Genomic DNA, 20500 nt, shown 5'->3' on the forward strand with positions numbered 1-20500 from the left:
ACTGCGGTCTTGCCCCTGGACGACGGCAGGTCTGTGATGAAGTCCATGGACACTACTTCCCACGGCCTGTGCGGTGTGGCTAATGGCTCCAGCAAACCTGCTGGTGGCGCTCTGACCACCTTTGCTCGCTGGCAGGTGTCACATCCCCTGACATAATCCCGAACATCCTCCCGCACCCCTGGCCACCAGAAGTGTCTCATGACTAGGTGAGTGGTTTTGTCCCTTCCGAAATGACCCGCCGTTGGGTTGTCGTGCATCTGCTTGAGAACCTTACCTCTCAGCTGTTTGGTTGGGAGGTACAGGGCTCCCCTGTAAAAAAGCAAACCCCTCCTTTCCTCAAAGTCTTTGGCCTGCTCCCTCCCCCCTCTCAGGTCTCTGAAGATGCGGGTGGCAAATTCATCCGCTGCCGTCAGTGCGGTGAGTTCTGCCTCGCTCACCACTGCTGCACCGCATGACCATGCAGATGGGGGGAAAACGTGCCTGGGTGCTGGTGGCAACTCCTCCTCCATGTACTCTGGCTTGCGGGAGAGGGCATCCGCCCTGACGTTCTGCTCCCCCGGGATGTAGTGGATGGAGAAGTTGAAGTTCGAGAAGAACTCTGCCCACCGTATCTGCCGCTGGTTGAGCACCCTGGCCGTTCTCCAGAACTCCAGGTTCTTGTGGTCTGTGCACACCTGGATGGGGTGCTTGGCGCCCACCAGGAAGTGTCGCCAGTGCTGGAACGCAGCATGGATCGCGAGAAGTTCCCTATCAAAAACTGTGTAGTTGCGTTCAGGCTGGGTCAGCTTCCTGGAGAAGAAGGCACAGGGTCTCCACTCTCTGTTGGCGTCCAGTTGCAACAGAATCGCTCCCACAGCTTTATCAGAAGCATCTGTCTCCAGGCGTAGGGGCGCATCCTGCACCACGTGGAACAGGTGCTGGTCTGAAGCGAATACCCTCTTGAGGCTTTCGAACGCTGCTTGTGCCTCTGGTGTCCACCTGAACTTCTGCTTGCCTCTCAGGCAGTCGGTGATGGGAGCCGTGACACGAGAGAAGTTCTTGATGAACTTCCTGTAGAAGTTAGCGAAGCCTAGTAGGCGTTGGGCATCTTTGCGCGTCCTGGGGCTGTGCCAGTCCAGGATGGTCTGCACCTTGTCCTTGTCCATCGCCAGCCCCTTGTCTGACAGCTTGTAGCCCAGGAAGTCCACCTCCTTGGTGTGAAACTTGCACTTCTCCAGCTTCACATACAGGTGGTTGTCCTTCAGGCGCTGCAACACCTCCCTGACATCCTTCACATGCTGCACTGGGTCATTGGAATAGATAAGGATGTCATCCAGAAAGACCAAGCAGTTCTTGAAGAGGAGGGACCCCAGGACGTGGTGCATGAAGGCCTGGAAGCAGGCTGAGCCCCCTTGCAACCCGAAGGGCATCACCAGATATTCAAAAGAGCCCAGAGGCGTGAACATCGTGGTTTTCCATTCATCGCCCTCCCGGATCCTGATCAAGTTGTACGCCCCTCTTAGGTCTAGCTTGGTGAAAATCTTGCCCCTGCGTGCCGCTGTCAGAAGATCATCCACTCTGGGCATGGGGAAAGCCACTGGCTCTGTCACTGAATTCAGCCGTCTAAAATCCACCACCAGACGGCGCTGTTGCGTGTCTTTCTTGTCCACCCAGAAGACCGGGCTGCCCCCTGCTGCCTTGCTTTCTCTGATGAACCCCCGCTTGAGGTTCTTGTCGATGAAAGCGCGCAGATCCTCCAGTTCCTGGTCTGACATGGCGTACAGCTTGGCTGGGGGTATAGTTGCCCCTGGCACCAGGTTGATCTGGCAGTCAAAAGGCCTGTGTGGAGGTAGGTGGTCGGACTCCGCTTCGCTGAAGACCTCCTGCAGGTCCCAGTACGGCTTGGGTATCGCCTCACCCCCTTTGACGTGCATGGTGGCCACCGTGGCTATCGGAGGCCCCTCCCCTGGTTGGTGCTGCATGCAATGTTCCAGACAAAAGTCCGGCCCAAACGTGATGCATCTCTGGTGCCAACTTATGGAGGGGTCGTGGCGCGCCAGCCAGCTCATTCCCAAAACGATGGGGGGGTCTGAGATGGTCGTGACGTTGAAAGCCAGTGTCTCTGAGTGCCTTCCCACTGTCATTCTCATGGGGGGGGTTTGATGAGTGATGGCCCCTCCCAGCAACTCTCTGCCATCAATGGTGGCCACGTGCAGGGGAAAATCCAGCTGCAGAAGTTGGATCTGGTGCTCTTCTGCAAAGTTTCTCGAGAAGAAGTTGGCGGAGGCACCACTGTCAATTAAGGCGAGGACTGTCAGGGGATAGCCATTTGGGAGCGTCAGCGTGACTTCTAGAACCACTCCTGCTCTGGGAGGGGTGGGCTGGCTCTGCTCCTCTCTGTGCGGGTGGGCGGGCTGGGGCTGTTCACTGCTGACTGTGCCTGGCTGCTGCCCCTTGTCTCCTGCAGCCAGGCTGTCTCGTTTCCCTGCTGTGGTGCTACGTCAGTGGGGGAAGGTACAACCGTTCCCGCCTTTCCTTGCCACTCTCTGCGATGAGGGCAGTCTCTGACGCGATGCCGGGGGGAGTTGCAGAGAAAGCAATTCCCGCCTCTTCCCTCCTTGCGTCTTGGCGCCGCCGGGGTTTGAAAAGCCCGCGCGCGCGCTCCCCCGATCTCCATCGGTTCCGGCTCTGGGCTTGGTCTGGGCGGGTCTGGGGGCGGTCCCTGGGGTGGGGTTTGGTGATGTGGTCTGTCCTGAGAGCGTGGGAACCAAGGTTTTGCTGCGCGCGTCGCTTGTTTGTCATACCATCTGGATTCCTGTCTCACCCCCACCGCTAGCGCCGCTTTGCTGAGCTGATCCATAGTCTGCGGTCTAGGACCTCTTGCCAGCTCATCCTTAACGTCTGCATGCAAACCCAGGTAGAAGGCTGATTTCACTGGCTCACTGTTCAGATCCCACCCCAGTTTGTGCACCAGCATGGTGAATTTCGCCCAGTAGTCCCTAACTGTCGATTTTCCTTGTGTTAAGTCATGAAGCTCCTGTTTAGTGGCCTCCATTTCACTGTCGCTAGCGTACATTAATTTTAAAGCTTCTAGAAATAAAGTTGCGTTCTTCATGCAAGGATTTTTTTGCGCGATGAGCGGTCTTACCCATTCCCGGGCGGCCCCCGTCAAATGCTCTATGATAAAGTAGACTCTGTGCGCGTCATCTGGGAATTCTGCTGCATGCAATTCCAGCGCATAATTTATTTCTGTCTCGAATCCGAGGTACTCCCTCGGGTCTCCGCTGAACTTGGTGACTAGGCTCTGTCCCCTTCTCACTTGGACTAGCTGCGGCTGGGGTGCCCCCCCACCTCTAGCGGCTTTCTCCTCTTCCAACTTTTTCTGCAGGTCTAATACCATCACCCTTAGCTGTTTCTCAGTCTCCTCTTTTGTCCTCACCTGGTCCACCAGCTTGTTCAGCTCCTCCTGCGCCCCTCGCGCTTCCTCCTGAGCGGCATGCAATTGCTGCTGTGCGTGCGCTGTGAGGTTCTGTAGCTCCTGCTTCGCTGCTTCGGCCTCCAGCCTCCAATGCTCAGCCTCTTGAGCGCTCATCGCTGCACTCCAAAGTAGCCAAAAAAAGATTCGGGAGTTGCTGTCAGAGGGCCTGGTATGGCTACTCTAGAGTAACGACTCCAGCATGGTCTTTTAAGGCTTTTATTAAGTGCTGACTATTTACAGTGTTCAGAGCAATGAAAATGCATCCTTAAGGTGAGGTGTCAGAACCTCCGAATGGCGATTGGCGCGTTTTCTTCCAGCACCACAACTTTGGCAGACCCAACCTCTTCCCCCTACGTTTGCGTCGCAATTCGGGAGTTGGGGGGATTGGCCTCCCCCCCGTGCGTCCAACTTCCTGTCCCACCTGAGGCATGGGCTCCACAACCTTGCCTGAGCCTCGGACACCACTTCCTGACTCTCCGCTGGAGGCAGAGCTCTCCTTACTCTCTCCAGCGCTTGGGGATGGGCTGGAACTTAAGATGGGAGGGACTTCCCTGTATCCCTTGTCCCTCACACCAGGCATAGGCAAACTCCGGCCCTCCAGATGTTTGGGACTACAATTCCCATCATCCCTAGCTAGCAGGACCAGTGGTCAGGGATGATGGGAATTGTAGTCCCAAACATCTGGAGGGCCGGAGTTTGCCTATGCCTGCAACATCCTCTAACTCAGTGATTCCTAAAGTGAATCATCAGCCGGGGTGGGGTGGGGGGAGGCTAAGAAGCAAGCGGGTTTCAGAGGAACACTGGAGGTCTAAATGACTACCATGCTTTGAAAATCTGGTATCAGGTTCATCAATTTTGTTTAATTCATTAAACTAAATAGTTTTAATTGGATTTGAAATAAATGTGCAGTTGATCGTTACTGTTTTGAATTTTATTGTGCTATTATCTTCCTTAGTGGGCCATGTGAAGCGCTATTCTGAACGATGTTTTTATAGGGGGGGGTGCTGGGGATGAACTTATGGAACCAAGGGGGCGGCAGTACCCCAAACAAGTTTGGCAACCACTGATCTAACCCCCCCCCCGCAAACAGATTCATGAAAATAGTGCCATCTAATTTCCCTACAAACCAACCAGGGTAAATAAATGCTGCATAATCTGGTCGTTTGGAAACACCTGATCCGGGGGGGGGGATATTCTGCTTTACTAACCCCTCCTTCTTCCCAGTCTGAAATGGTACTACCCTGACACAGGTCCATCAGGTTATTTACGCTAACCTGCTCTGCACCTCAGAGAAGGTGCCGCCCCAAATCAACAACATGAAATGATGGGAAGCGACTTGCTTTTCACACAGGCATGTTTTTTAAACTCAGGCAAGCATTTCATTGATTGCATTTATATCTCACCTTTTCCTCCAAGGAGCTCAAAGTGGTACAAATGGTTGCTTGGGAGAAAGGCAAGATGTAAACACGTTAAAGAAATAAATGCTTCTCCCCCCCCCTCAGTTATTCCTCACAACAACCCTGTGAGGTAGGCTAAGGGGAAGCAGCTGGCCCAAGGCCACTCGGTGAGCTTCATGGGCCAAGTGGGGAACTGAACTCTCATTGATCTCAGGTCCTAGTCCTAACCAATTCATCACTCTGGGAAGGGTCCAAAATGAAGCATCACTGGGAGGGTGTTGACACTAGATAGGGCTAGAAGGGAAAGGATGTTTAACCCTTTCTCTGCTTGGTGTTTTCAGGACCAGCTCAGAATCCTTCAGCTGCTGCCGCTGCTGTAGGTTTGGCCACCCTTTTAGTTCCATGTGCAATGAGTTCTTGGGGGAAATCTGAAAGGTGGCTAGGCCTCACCTCCTAGAGCTGCAATGGGTGCAGCCTCTAGAGCAGGCACCCCCAAACTGCGGCCCTCCAGATTTTTGGCCTACAACTCCCATGATTCCTAGCTAAGAGGACCAGTGATCAGGGATGATGGGAATTGTAGTCCAAAACATCTGGAGGGCCGAAGTTTGGGGATGCCTGCTCCAGAGCCTGGCAAACCTGCCAGGATCCTGTTGGTTGTGTTGGCATCCATTTGTCTTGAGAGACAATGGAGTGTGCCTCCAGGGGTGAAGTCAAAGCCCTGGGTTAGCAGCACCAGAGGAAAGCAGAGCAATAGGTTTGGCACCTGCGAGGCATGCAAGGCTCCACCCAACCACCTTAGGGACTCCACTGTGGATTTGTGTAGGCCCTGGAGGGTTTACTCCTTAGCGCTGTAATTAGGGTCATCATTATACTTATTTGTGCCCTGCCTTTTCCCCAGGCAGCCCAGAACCTCCACACACACTGCCCAGGCTTGTGGCCCAGAAGGGTCACTTTTGCGCTGCCAACGCAGGCGGTTGACTTCACCCCAGGAGGCGCACTCCATTGTCTCTCGAGACAGATGGATGCCAGCAATGACAACAATTGCAGAGTGAGGGGGAAATGAGCCATGAGCCGATTCCACAGGCTTGTCCTTTGCCATAGCATCAGTTGGTGACTGGATGCCTTGCAAAGGATTGGGGGGGGGAGAGTCAGCCTTGCCCCACCCACAGAGCTTTCCTTTACAACCGAGCCAGTTCGCACACTTGGCTGGGAGTCGCTGTGTGAGTGAATCAGAGGGGATGATGGAGCAAACCATACGAGGAACGCCCGTGGATGCGCTTAGCCGACGGAGAGACTAGATTAAAGAAATTATGTTGACAGTTTGTGGCGACGTGGAAGGGATGGGGAGGGGGCGGTTGTCACGGAAGAGGCGGAAGGAAAGGGAAAAGCAAGAGCGGCTCTCCGCAGGCCGGAGAGCAGCCCTTCATCAACCGGGTGCCAGACGGATGCTTTGAGCTGCGACACCTTTGAGTCCCAGCCTGCGGCAAGTTGTGGGAACAAAAGATCTGCAGGGCATTTAGGTTGGCAAAGGCTGGCATAGGGTGATGGAGGGAGCTGTTGCACCCGGGTCCTGCTTACAGCCTCCCCACAGGCATCTGCTCAGCTGCTGGGCATCAGAACATAATGAGAGCCTGCTGGATCAGGCCAATGACCCATCTGGTCCAGCGGCGTACGGTGAAATTTTTCAAAGGGGGAACAGTTAGGGGCAGAGGCGCCAGCTTGCAAGGGCGATTGGGGTGGGGTGGAGGGTTGACGTCATGGTGTCCTCCTGACGTCATGTGTGTGAGCATCTTGTCTTCCTCCATAAGCCGGGCAGAAGCTTTCCAGGCTTTGGGAAGGAGCCAGCAGGGCTCCTGGACCCATTGGAGCATCACATACCCCTCCCTAAGCCAGACAGAAACTTCCTGGGGTTTGGAGGCACCAAGGGAACATTTAGGGGACTAGCCTAGTCCCCCTAGTCCAACGATTCTGGTCCCTGCAAACAGGACCTGAGCACAAGAACAACTCTCTCCTCCTGTCATTCCCAGCAAATGGTATTCAGAAGCATTGCTGCTCCAACTGGGGAGGCAGAGCAGAGCGCCTCTTTCCATGAATTGGCTCAATCCTCTTTTAAAGCCACCTAGGTTGGTGGCCAGCATTGCCTCCTGTGGCAGGGAGTTCCAGAGATTAACCACACACGGCCTGCAGAAGGACTTCCTTTGATCCTCCAACACTCGGCTTCATGGGATGTCCACATTGCACTAGACAACCCTTGGCCTGATCCTGCAGCCAAGCAGTGCTTATGAATCACCTCAACTATGAATTCGCCGAGGGGAGTGGGGAGGGTTAAGCAAGCCCCTCTTTCATGGCCTCCTCCCCACATTATGCTGCCTTTGTCGGGTTGCTGGTGACAATGAGAAGGTATAGGGAAAAGGTGTAAAACAGGAGCTTTGTTGCATGATATGAAAAGTCCAAAATCTTTATTGGGGCCCCTGCTTTCCAGCAGGATAACAAAAAACATTCACAGCATGGTTGGTCTAATACAGGCACCCCATACTCGGCCCTCCAGATGTTTTGGGACTACAACACCCAGGATCCCTAGCTAACAGGACCAGTGGTCAGGGATGATGGGAATTGTAGTCCCAAAACATCTGGAGCAGGCACAGGCAAACTTGGCCCTCCAGATGTTTTGAGACTACAATTCCCATCATCCCTGACCACTAGTCCTGTTAGCTAGGGATCATGGGAGTTGTAGTCCCAAAACATCTGGAGGGCTGAGTTTGGGGGTGCCTGGTCTAATAAAAGGCATAAAGATTTTGGAACAAGCAGTTTGGGGAGTTGGAAGTGCGAATAAATGCACAGCATTGTTCTCACACATTACAATGGGTCCCCTGCAGGATACTACCAGTAGTGAAGTGTGGACATGTTTAAGCGGCTGGGTAGATTAGTGCAGCTGGTAACCCCAACCTTTGTCTGAATTCTCACATACATGGGTGTGCAAAGGCTGCGGGCATTCACTGTACGTACATGCTAACTCTTTGCTGCTTCACAGGTTGCCATTGCTGCTCGGATGTGCCGCGCAAGTCACAAAAGAGAGCATAACACTTAGCACCTGTTTGGGAATGCTGGCTCACAGCAAGCTTCCCAGAAAACATGCACAGTCGGGCTACAGTCCTGCGCTGCTTGCGAGGGTCCTGTGCAAAACACTGGCTGAAGCACACACATTTCCTGCAGGAACGCTCATTCGCGGCGCTGCCTTTGCACTTCAGCGGTAGAAGATCTGCAAGCAGGTGGTCTCATATTTGGTTTTGGGCATCTCCAGGTAGGGCCGGAAATGGCTTCTGCCTGAAACCCTGGAGAGTGTAGATCACACTGAGTGAGCTACAGGAAGCAGCGTTCTGCATAAGCCGCTTTCTCTGTTTACATAGGGCCTTGATTCGTCAGTACAGCATCTGCTTTGCATGCAGAGGACAACAGATTTGATCCTTGGCACCTGCACTTAGGGCTGGGAATGTCTCTTGTCGGAAACCCTGGAAAGAGGCTGCCAGTCAGTGCAGAAGATACTGAGCTTCGTAGAATCACAGCACTGTAGAGTTGGAAGGGGTCTAAAGGGTCATCTAGTCCAACCCCCTACAATGCAGGAATCCTTTTGTCCGACATGGGGCTTGAATCCACAACCCTGGCATTAAGGGTATCTTCTGCTCTACCAACCTTGCCTACTGCAGGCTATGGACCCATCTTCATATAAGGCAAGTCTCTATGTATTCTCTCCCTCCCTACAGTTTAACCAAAAACTTCAACTTTTAAGCAGCATCTAAGCCACAGAATGGAGCTGCCTACGATGGCAATTAGCAAAGGTTGGATGGGCACCTATCAGCAAGCCAGGGAGGCAGCAGAACCTCCTTTTTGAAAACTTTCCAAGAAAAAGGTTGGGCAAGGACACGCTGGGGATGTATAGGATATCCTCTTGTCTTCGGGCAATTGTTGCAGTACACAGCCAGCTGGATCCTAGCCAGCTCTCCAATTAACCTGCCATTACAAGTGCCACGTCAAAGCCAGACCAGTATTCCCATTGTAAGGATGAGAGGCTGAGACTTGGAGAGAGGTTTCGATAGCGTGCACAAATGCATTTAGATTCTCCTAGAAGAGCTGGAGGTCATCTTCAAAGGGGCAGGACTGTCTTTTGTAACTATCACTTTCTAAGAATCAAAACCTAAAAAGGGCTGTGCTTTTAGACATCTATTGGCATTATACAGGGTTGCCCCCCAAATATTGGCAGGACAGGATTTAAGGCAGCTCGGCCGAGACATAATTCCAGGGTGGTGGTGACAGTGGGGCATTCAAGACACACCCTCTTCAATCTGGCAGCGTCCATCTGTAAAATGGGAAGAGGAACTGAATTCAAGGAATAGTTGCTAGAGCAAGAGAGAGCTGTTCAAGCTGAGAAGCGGTGCCTTGCAATGTACAGTTTCTATCCCTTCAGGTAAAACAGCCAGCAAGTCAATAACATAAATGGGATAAAGACACACGAACACAGAGAGCTCTTGCTGTTTCCATCACTCAACGCCTGCTGGAGCACACAAGCTGCCCACAGCCTCCAGAAAGATGCCCCCGAGCCCAGACTTTGGTGACCCTCTGGTGAAAAAAAGGTTTGGCGAAGGCAAAACCACTGGAACATCATCTCCCTTTGCCAATAGGTCAAGCCACATTCCAGAGGGCATTACCAGCGAACCCAAGTTTGCAGTAAACGTAAGAGGTGATCTCTCGAAGTATGAAAGACCTGAGCAGTTCAGGGATTTATGAAAGTAGAACTGTTTGCACACGCGCGCACACACACCACAATCACTCTTGCTGCTAAACACAGTCCATATAAATCACACTGGGACAATGCTGCCCCGCCTTATAGGATTGTTGTAAGGAGATGGCAGGTGCTTTTGAGTCTTTAAAAAGTCACACAAGTGCTAAATCACACCAGCAGCAGCACAACCCCCTCACTCTGCAAGCAGACAGGCAGTGAAGTCACAAGATACCCATCTAATCTCCAAAGCTCTCCTCTCCTCGGGCACCTCATTGTGCATGCCAGCCAAATGCCAGGCAGACTCAGCGCCTCCTGCAATAGTACCACCACCTTCACGAACCAAGCTCAACATTATATCAGTCAGAACCCTTTGCATATCTCCAGCTTTTTAGGGAACATTTCCTGAGCGTGCCCTTGCACAACGTATCTAGAAACTGTACGTAGGTGGTGTTTGGAGGGGGGGGAGGGGAATCTTGCAAAGAAGGAGAGGGATCAAGGTCTTTCTCCTACCCAACTCAGCAGCCCTGCAAATGCTCCCTTAAACCAAATAAGAAATACTGTAATAACAAAAACACAAATCTGTCCTTTGGCTCTGTTGAGGAGCTGCGACAACCGAAGACGATGCCAAGACCAGACAACTGGTTTTTGCATGGATAAGGGGGGGGGGGAGGCGAACAGATCAAAGTCAAAACCCAGACATGTCCTTTAGCAGAAGATGCCCTGGATGGGAAAGGAAACAAGCTCTTCTTTCTTACCTGAGCAGCTACAGAAGAGCAGCAGGGGAGGCAGGAGGCAGGTCAGCAACCCTCTGGAAGAAAGCCCGGGAGCGTCCATGGTCATTTGCTACTGGAGGGAAGAAGGAAAAAAAAAAAGAGTTTCATCAAGAGGAAATCAGAGGGTGCTTCTAGCAGCTCTCTCTCTCTCTCTCTCTCTCTCTCTCTCTCTCTCTCTCTCTCTCTCTCTCTCTCTCTCTCTCTCAGAGAAGGGCAGATGAAGCCAAGAAAGATGAAAACAAACCCCGCATCGCTCCATCCCCAAAATGAGGAAACCAACCTGACTTCCTCGTCTACAGACATCGGCAGGGTGGGGGTGGGGGAGAGCCCAAACCCAACCTATTTTTCAGAGCCGATGAAATCAGGAGTTATATGCCCCCCCTTCATCTCCTTCCTCCTGACACATCCCCAGCTAAGAACGGTTAAAGGGAGATGAATATTTTACAGAGAGGACATCAGGGCAGCGGCGGGGAAAGCGGCAGGGAGAGGGGAGGAGGGCGCACCAGAACAAACAACAACAACCCCACAACAACTGTGCAACAACATCCTTTGCGGGGTGCCGGGCAAAGCACGTACGCAAACACAGCCACGCACCCGGGCACAGACTCACCTGGCCAGCATCCGCTGCAGCGCGCAGCGCCCCAGACACGCAGACAAACGCGCGCACCTCGAGAGCCCGCTCCTCGCTCGCCCGGGGACCGCCGGAAAAAAAATCGCCACTTTTTGCTCAGGCAGGCAGTCACATGCCAAGGCTGCTGGGGTGCCCCCCTCCCTTCCCTTCCCTGTTCCTCCTCCTCCTCCTCCTCTTCCAGGCCTTTCCACCAGTCGCACTAGGAAACCTTAAGAGTCACAACAAGAAACCAGAAGAAGAAGAAGAAGGGGAGATTTTTTTTCTTTCTTTTTTGCAGAGGAAAAACATTTCCTCGGAACGGGGCTGGGGTTTGCGCCCCCAAGCAGCAATGCCAGGAGGAGACGGGGCGGCAGCATCTGCGGGAAAGGGGGAGAAGGGAGACCCCTGCGGACACAGGGGAGGTGGGGTCTTCGGTGTCACCTTTGCAGCCCTTGGACCCTGCCTAGCTGCGCTTGTCAGTCTGGCTGTGTCTCTCTGCAGTGCCTTCTGCTCTCCGCTGCTGCTGGTTCAGCGACATCCCACCCCCCTCCCGTTGCCTAGCATTGATGGGGCTCTGTTTTTTCAACAATGTACCAGTTCAGGAGAAAAGAAAGAGTCGTCCCCCCCCTCCCCACCCCCTTCTCTCTCTCTCTCTCTTTCTCTTTCTCTCTCTCTCTCTAGTAGGCAAGTCAGCACGCAGTCCTAGTTTTCTTTCCCCCACAGCTAGCTTTTCACAAAGCAAGCTGGACAGAGGCGATCGGAAGAAAAGGCTGGAGGTGGTTGGGGGGGGGAGAGAGAAAGAGCACAAGGGAGGCTGTACCACTACGACTGCCTGCCTGCCTCGCTCCAAGCCAACTTGCTTTTTTTTTGTGTTTCGTAAGGTCACCCCTGCCTGCCTGGAATCAGCCACACATTGTTTTTCTTAAGGTGGGCTGGGAGAATTCAGAGGCTTCCTCCCCCCTCCCTCCCTTTGCTTGCCCTTCCCTTTGCAAAGGAAGGGGCAGCTTTGTCTCCTGAAAAACACTCCTGGATTCTTCTCCCCAGGCTTTCAAAAGAAGCCTGAAAATGAGACAGGGAGGGAGGGAGGGGTCAGTGGGAGAACTGGAGACTCCCTGTTGCACAAAGTCTGGCTTCTGCAAAGTGCTTCCGTCTGCGAACTCTCTCCTCTCCCCCACCAACCTAACCCCCCCCCCACTTGCTCCTCTTGCGTTCCCAGCTACCACTCCAACTCTTCCCCAAGGAAAATACAAGAGAGAGAGAGAAAGCTGATAAAAGCTTCAGTGAAATGAATGGAAAGCCTGCCCGGGGAATAGTAGGATGGGACTGTCAGACAAGGGATGCAGGAAGGAGGTGAGCTGATGGTGGTGGCAGGAAATAAACAGGAAGCACAGAAATCAGGAAGGATTTCATTCCAGGGAGGAGGAGGAGAGAGGGGCTAATAGATATTTATTCCTGAACAAGAAGAGAGGGATCTGCCTTTGAAGATAGGGTCCTGAACCAAACCTTTCTAGCTTAGTAGGGTCTACTACTGCGACGATGGAGGGGCCTCCAGAGGATTTAGGCAGGCAATACTCTCCACCAGCCCTCCTTTCTGCTGGAAAGTGCTGGGGAATGGACCTGGGCTTCTGTTTGCAAAATGCATATCATCTCTTTTTAGCTAAGGTAAGGAAGCCTGGTAGGACTGCACTGCCTGCAACCGGCATAGGGTGGAACATTATTCAACTAAACAGAGGAGACCTATGGAAATTAATGGACCCCATTTAGTCATGCTCATTCATTTCAGTAAAATGTAGCTGAACACCACAGCCACAGTCTTCATAGCACAGTCCACTGTCTCCACGCAAGTACCGAGCTAAACGTTTAGGAACCTGCTTTAGATGCTAAGCTTCAGACTTGGAAATGGGGGGAGGGGGAGGGGAGAGTGCACCTGAGCATGTACAGAATATAGGAAAGAAGCAACTGCAGCCAGATCCTCATGCGTCTTGGAGAAGGATGGGGGGGGGGCAGACCAAAATGTCCAGGTCAGGAGGCTGACCTGACCAACATCTACCCCCCTCCACTGAGGTTTCAATAGAGAATCGGGAATCACAGGTCCAAGAATAAATTCAAAAGCCAAAGTGGCGTGTTTCTTTAAAATAAATAAATGCAACTTTTGGAATTTGGTTCTCGGCTTTGACGCTATTTAAGGACCCAGGGAGTGGGCCCTCCTAAACTTTTCCTCCAACACCTATTTTTATTGCAAGAGTGATATACTGTAAAGGGAGCCCTAGTGGATCAGACCAAAACTTCTACCCCCCAGTTCCCAGTCACCTGTCTCTGAGAAGCTGCCTCCCCCCAAATTCACAGCCATTGCACCATCTCCCCGTCACCACTCCACGCAGTGCTAGGCCATACATGTTTGCCCCTTCCTTGCATACATCAGTCTGCTCCTTTACACAGTTTAGTGTACAAATTTATGTCAGGGGAGGTCAATGGCACTTGCAGGGTCTCTTTAACCTCCTCAGTGGAGACACACTGCTTCAAAGCAGCAGCAGGGCACCCCAGGTTCGATCCCCGGCATCTCCAGTTAAGCTTTGGAAAGAGCCGCTGCCAGTTAGTGTAAAAATACTGACCTAGATTTATGCATTTACATATTTACACTTTCAAAACAATATATATCAAGGCACTGTGCAACATGAAAGAATAAAACCAGCAGAAAGCATTCGTACAAACATCAATAAACGCCAAATGGCTACAAAGAGAAAATTCATGTCGCAAAGGCCTTAACAATATAGTTTTCAGACACTATCAGAGGGAAGGGAGGGATGGTTTATGCTGAAATGCTCTACTCTACTGGCAGGCAATTCCACAGGGCAGGGCATGCTGCCTGCACCAAGAGCTCAGTCCCTGGTGAAGGTCCACCAAGCCACATGGGGAACCACCAAAAGTGCCCCATCAGAGGATCCCCGGGGAGGGAGGTGGAGCACAATTAATCAGACAGTCCAGAGTAACACGTTGCCAAGAATCTGCTCCAGTGAGCCATCTGGCTGCTGCATTCTGCACTGGTTGACGCTTCTGGACCAGATACAAGGGCAGCCCCATATAAAGCATGGAACAGTAATCAAGCCTTGGGGTTGCCAATCAATGAACTGCTGTGGTCGGGCTGTCATGGTCCAAGAATGGTCACCTCTAGTGTACTAGTTGGAGCTGGTAAAAAGGCACTCCTGGCTGCAAAATAATAATACTAAATACTAAATAATAATTAATTTATTATTATTATTATTATTATTATTATTATTATTATTATTATTATTATTATATTTATACCCCAGCTACTCTGGGCAGCTTCCAACAGAATATTAAAATGCAATAAGTCCGTCAAACATTAAACGTTTCCCCAAACAGGGCTGCCTTCAGATGCCTTCAGTTTGGTAGTTGTTTTTCTCTTTGACATCTGGTGGGAGAGCATTCCATAGGGCGGGTGCCACCACCGAGAAGGCCCTCTGCCTGGCTCCCTGTAACTTGGCTTCTTGCAGCGAGGGAACCGCCAGAAGGCCCTCGGCGCTGGACCTCAGTGTCTGGGCAGAACGATGGGGGGGGAGACGCTCCTTCATGTATACTGGACCGAGGCCACTAAGAAGTACCCTCCAAAGAGCATGGCTGCTCCACCAGAGGAGAGTTCAGCCCCTTCCAGAACAGGCAGTTGACCTGTCTCCAAGATACAGGAACCACCACCCACAAGGCCTTCATCTTTCCAGGATTCAAGTTCAATTTGTTCACCCTCAGCCAATCCACCACTGGCTACCAGAGCTACCCTCATTTCCCCTCTACTGCTTCCCCTTCCCTTTCTTGCTGGTGGTTTTTTTTTTTTTTAAATTTTTGAGAAACCACTTGCAGACACTTGTCTCTTGAGAAGTCTGTGTCTGTGGTTTGCCAGCACGAGAACAGGATGTCGGACTGCATGGGCCACGGGGCCGATTCAGCAAACACCCCACTCCTTGTGTTCAAATGTGAAAGTCCAGGTGCATTAGACCATCATTCCATCAAGCAAGATGCTAGAACTTGGGAGTCGTCCAATGAATCTGAGTGTTGGACGATTTGGGCCAGGCAGAACGAAGTTCTCCACAAAGCATGTAGCTGAAACTATGGAATTCACTCGCACAAAACCCAGTGGTGGCCACCAACTAAGGTTACCAGATTTTTTTTCAATGAATCTGGGGACAGTTTTCAACTTCAATGGATTTTGTATGGGGACTGATTTGTAAATCCGGGGACTGTCCCCGGGAAAAGGGGATGTCTGGTAGACAAACTCACAGAGGATGAGGCAGACTCTGTCTGCAGACTTTGTAGAGGCATTGGGTCAGCTGATGGGAAAACAGCTGACCCAACAGAGCACTTTTTCTTCCTTTAAAGTTTTATTTTAAACACATTTATTCAAAAGCCACCCTACAGCTTTGTCCAGTGTCATAATACCACACTCACGTAAATCCACTTTCAGGACCTGGGAAACCCTATAACGAAGCCTGCATGCATTCCGGTGGGATCCAGAGGCGCATTTTACAACATCCCTTTGGGTTTGGGCTAGATGGGCTGCTGCGTGTGCCTCTTAGAAAGCCCTCCAGGCCCCCTGAGATTTCTCCAGATGTTCCTCATTGGGAGAGTTGTAATGATGGGAGTCACAGAGCAGGTGGCCCCTTAGTCTCAAGTCTGAAAGCCACAGACAGGAAAATGAAGAGACAGCAGCCGGGGGGGGGGGGGGTTGTCCACTGCTAGCATTATGAGGAAGGGTTGAGGAAGTTGGGTATGTTTAGCCTGGAGAGGAGATATGATAGCCATCTTCAAATATCTCAAGGGCTGTCCCATGGAAGAGGGTGCAAGCTTGTTTTCTACTGGCTTGATTTCTACTGCTCTGGAGGGTAGGACCCGAACCCATGCATTCAAGTTCCAACTAAATGTTTTAGGGTGAACTTTCTGACAGTGGAACACAGGGCCGTCCCTAGGCCCGGGCTGGGTGGCACAAGGCGCCAGGGTGCCTGGCCATCAGGGGCACGGAAGGGGCTCCGAACGCTGGTGTCTGCCTCCGCGCGCCTCTGCTGTTGAGCGGCTTCAGGCAGCTCTCCAGAGGCGCATGGGGAGCACGAGCCTGGGGCTGCCTCCTCCGCGCCTCTCAGCTCCCTGCACGCCGCTCCTGCCCACCTCACTCACGGGGGGCGCTGGAGGGATCTTGGCACCAGGGTGCCAGATACAGATAAGACAGTCCTGGTGGAACAGAAACCCTTGGAAGGTCCTGGACCTTCACTGGAGATTTTTAAATGGAGGTTGGGTGCCCATCTGCCATGGACGCTTTAGTTAAGATTCCTCCCATTGCAGGGGGCTGGGCTGGATGACCCTTGAGGTTCCCTTCTGTCTCTACAGTTCTATGATTCTATAATAAAATGGGAGGGAGAGGTTCTGCAGCTAAAAGGACCTCACAACAAGCAGATCGCCTAGAGCCATTTCCCCCCCCATCCATTGCCACTTAAAACAGCTGTAGCAACATCATCCAGCAGAGAGCCTGCATTGATGGTACTTGCTGTTATAATAATATTTGTTCGTTGCTTTTTACAAAAAAAGCCTCAAAGCAGCTAATGCAAATGTTAAAATTCAGAACAACCTACGAGACGTTTATAATCCATGAGACAGAAACAAGAATAGTGAAACTGTTCATCCATCGACACAAAGGACAAATCCCACCCCACTCGAAGCCCAGAATACCACCATATTATAACTGAATTAAGATCCAAGCACCTGGGTAAAGAGGAATATTTATGCCGGGCGGCTGAAGGCTAACAATGTTGGTGGCAGGTAGATTTCCCTGTGGAGAGCACTCCTAAATCTGGGAGCCACCACGGAAAAGGACCGTTCTCTTGTAGCCGTCTTTTGCACTTTCCTTGGAAGAGGCAGCTGGAAAAGGGCCCCCGATGACAACCATAGGGACCTGTTAGGTCCATATGGCAAGAGACAGACCTCTGCAATGCACACTGATGAAAATCACTTATGCTCGGACCAACTAGCCCAACTCAGGAACTTTCATAGGGGGCTAAGGAACACCACATTGCCAGCCCCAGCCTATTGATGCAAAGATGCTTTTTTGGGTGGGCATGGCTACCCTCCCTGCCCATCCTCCCTTTGGCCAGAGGTGGTTGTGGCACCCAGGCCGAATCCCCAGGCAACAGATATTCCTCCTCTCCGCGTCCCAAGTTTGACACCCAAAGCTGGCTGAAGTTCTGACAGCGCTGCAGGCATTACATGACACTAGAGGATCCATCTAAGAAGCGATTTCAGAGCAGTTAGACCCAAGATTGCCACTTTAGAACCAAGACAAGCGTTTGGCAGAGAAAGTCTATTTCCCCCCCCCTCCCCAGATGCAAAGGGCACACTCACCCTGCCAACACATCTCTCAAGCTCATCTGACAACACGGGTCCTTAATAGGGGCTTGTTTGCTGGGTGGTACCAACTCCCTCCTTGGTTATGCGGGGATGAGAAGGCAGCTTTGTCTAGCTAGAGGAATAGGCAGAAAGATTCCCCCCCCCCGCCAGCAGAGCATCCCCGGTACGTGCTTTCCATCGCAGACTGCCCCGCGATTGTGCAAATGGGCACGAGTGACTGGGCGCCGGTGTGTGAACTAGCAGGAGGCAACCCATCGCAGAGGCGCAGCCACAGCAAACATCTTACGCTCGCCATGTATTGTTCGGGCATTTATCCCAAGGCGAAAGAGTTTTGTGCAAAGGATGGGGATCATGGGACTGTGTGTTACACGAGACCAGGAGTGGGGAAACGTGTAGCTCTCTAGACCAGGCACCCCCAAACTTCGGCCCTCCAGATGTTTTGGACTACAATTCCCGTCATGCCTGACCACTGGTCCTGTTAGCTATGGATCATGGGAGTTGTAGACCAAAACATCTGGAGGGCCGCAGTTTGGGGATGCCTGTTCTAGACTAAGGTGACCATATTTTTTTCAATGAATCCAGGGACACTTTAAATTAATTAATTACTACACATTCAGGACGTTGATTCTACAGCGATGGGGGGGGCAGAGGGGGGGCCACAGCCTTGACCTCAACTGCCACTCTTCCCCTTCCTCCGAGGCTTCTGTCTCCTTTCTCCATGAGCCTGGGCAGCCCGAGTTCTTAGTTCTTCAGGGGTGGTGGTGGTGGTGGGGAAGTGGTGTATTGTGGGTCAGGCATGGAAGGCAGAGAAGGAGGGCCGAGAGTGGCGAGGCTCGGGCAGCGTGATGCCTCCCTTCCCATCGGAGCAGCCCCAATCCCATTCCCACTTGCGTGCAAGCAGGAGGGGGAGGGGACCCCTCAGCTGGGAAGGGAGGCTTCCTGTTGCCTAACTGAGAGATCCCTGCCCCCTCCTGCTTGCACGCAAGCTCTGGTAGGCAGCATGAAGCCTCCCTTCACAGCTTAGTTGCCGGGGTCAGGGAAGGTGGACCATAACTTCTAACTCCCGGTTAGAAAAATCCGGGATCAGCAGCGCCGGCACCGGACGTCACTTCCAGACATGCGTAGAAGCAACTTCCGGTGCCGGCGCTGCCCGGTTTCTGGTGCCCAGACCATAGCTGCCAAGTTTTCCCTTTTCTCGCGAGGAAGCCTATTCAGCATAATGGAAAATCCCTTTAAAAAAGGGATAACTTGGCAGCTATGGCCCAGACATGGGCAAAGCGGCACCGGAAGTCGCTTCTACGCATGTCCAGGCATGCTCAGAAGTGACTTCCGGTGCCGCTCTGCCCGATTTTCGGTGCCCAGACATGGGCAGAGCACCTGAAATCGGTTCTGCGCATGTCCAGACATGCGCAGAAGGAGCCTCCCTGGCAGGTACTGAAATCTGGGGGATTTACGGGATTTTTCCCAATCCGGGCTGCCAGCAGGAAACTGTTTAAAATACGGGGGTTTCTCACAAAAAAACAGGAGACTTGGCAGCTATGAGGTGGACACAGCCCAGAAGCTGCATCTTAGAGCCCCTGCACCGCCATCATATGGGGACTTCCAAGCAGCTCCTGAAGCCAGCCAGAGCCAACTGCTCCAGGCTGCTGAGACTGCCGCTGCTGCTGCATTTCCTGGGGACATTAGATGAAATCCGGGGACATTCCGGGGATGGAATTTGTCCAGGGACTTGTTCGCAAATCCAGGGACTGTCCCCGGGAAGCGAGGATGCCTGGTAACCCTACTCTAGGCTACAACTCTCATATTCCCCAGCCCTTGAAGCATGCCAGCTGGGGCTGACAGGAGCTAGAGCCCAAAAGCAACTAGAGGACCCACATTTCCCACCACCATGTTAGAAAGAAGGTTTCAGCTACTTTTAATGCCAAAGCGGATCAATGGCACTGATTTTTTTTTTCCAGCTGGAGCATGCTGGAACGTAGTTCATCTTAGAATTTTGAAGTGTCAGGCATAGCTCTAGTGCCTTTAGCCCAACGTAGCAGAGTTTTCCTGCACAGCACAGAAGCTAGTTGAGGTGGAAATGACTAGTCGGCTAGACGCAGAATAACTATTTACAGGATTTATTAAAAGAAAATAAAACCAGCAGAGTTTCTGCATACAAAGCAAAGCAAAATAATTCCTCTCTATCTCCCTCTCTCCAACCATACGCAGCACTCCTACTCCTAACACCCAACGAGAAACAACTGTGCTAGCATTCCTAGATAACAGAGTTCAGTGCTGGTCGTTAACCAATCAGAGAGTAGTTTCCAGGCCAAGCAGACCTAGGCTTCCTGCCAAGAGTAAATTGACACTGCCTTGAGTTAATTGTGTGAAGCAAGAATCTGTAAGTTTCCCATAAGAACCAATTAACAGAAACCGAACAGTTCAGGCACCCCCAAGGCAGGAGCCATTGTGAACTGGCGTTCCTCCTGCCTGCTTCTTGCCTTTACATACTTCTGAGGAGCCCAAAACGGACATTTCAAGTCAAAACGGAAGCTGGCTAGTGTGTGAGAGTCTACTTCTTCTTCTTCTTTAGACCTGTGATTCTACCTAGTTCATCCTGGCCATGATTGGTTAAGCCGTGGGACAGGGTCAATTCTTGTCTGTCCAGGGCTGCCATGAGTCACCCAGAGACTTAGGACAACAACATCCTGGTGAGTTCCAGCACCCATTTTTCTTGGGGGGGGGGGGTTGCACTGCTAGATGGCATCCACCTTCGGCCACCATTCCAGGGGGTGCATGACAGTTATGGCTGTGGCGAAAAAGCCCACCTCCAACACATTGTGGACATCCATCTGTCTCAGCAGACAATGGAGGAGTGTGCTTTTGGGGGTGAGGTCAGGCAGGTGGAAGATTGCAGCACCTGCTGTGGCTGCAGAGACCGATATGGGAGAGACATGTTTTGTTGCAGCTGGGGCAGAGGAAGGCTTCTGGTTGTGCTGTTGCAGATGCACCAAGGCGTTTCTTCACTATGTGCTCCTCCCAGCAGTCATCCCTCCTCTGGTCACTGTTATGGATGCCCGACCTCACTGTCTCCAGGCA

The 20500-nt window shown here is 52.1% G+C and overlaps 1 protein-coding gene across 5 annotated transcripts in view; it reads right to left on the bottom strand.

The window, feature by feature from the left end:
• Positions 1-20500, bottom strand: part of LOC118088930 (tyrosine-protein phosphatase non-receptor type substrate 1) — a 271710-nt gene that overhangs the window by 108804 nt on the left and 142406 nt on the right. For 2 of the 5 annotated variants that reach the window (XM_088674779.1, XM_060277363.2), the window contains exon 2: positions 10387-10477. In XM_088674779.1, the coding sequence (XP_088530905.1) occupies positions 10387-10471 (85 nt within the window). In that variant the 5' untranslated portion in view covers positions 10472-10477. Of the gene's footprint in view, positions 1-10386; positions 10478-11014; positions 11521-20500 lie in introns of those variants that run through there. The other 3 variants (XM_035123157.3, XM_035123158.3, XM_060277364.2) reach the window with 3 other exon arrangements.

Source organism: Zootoca vivipara, chromosome 7 (genome assembly GCF_965207765.1).
Source record: "Zootoca vivipara chromosome 7, rZooViv2.hap1.1, whole genome shotgun sequence".
Taxonomy (NCBI): Eukaryota; Metazoa; Chordata; class Lepidosauria; order Squamata; family Lacertidae; genus Zootoca; species Zootoca vivipara.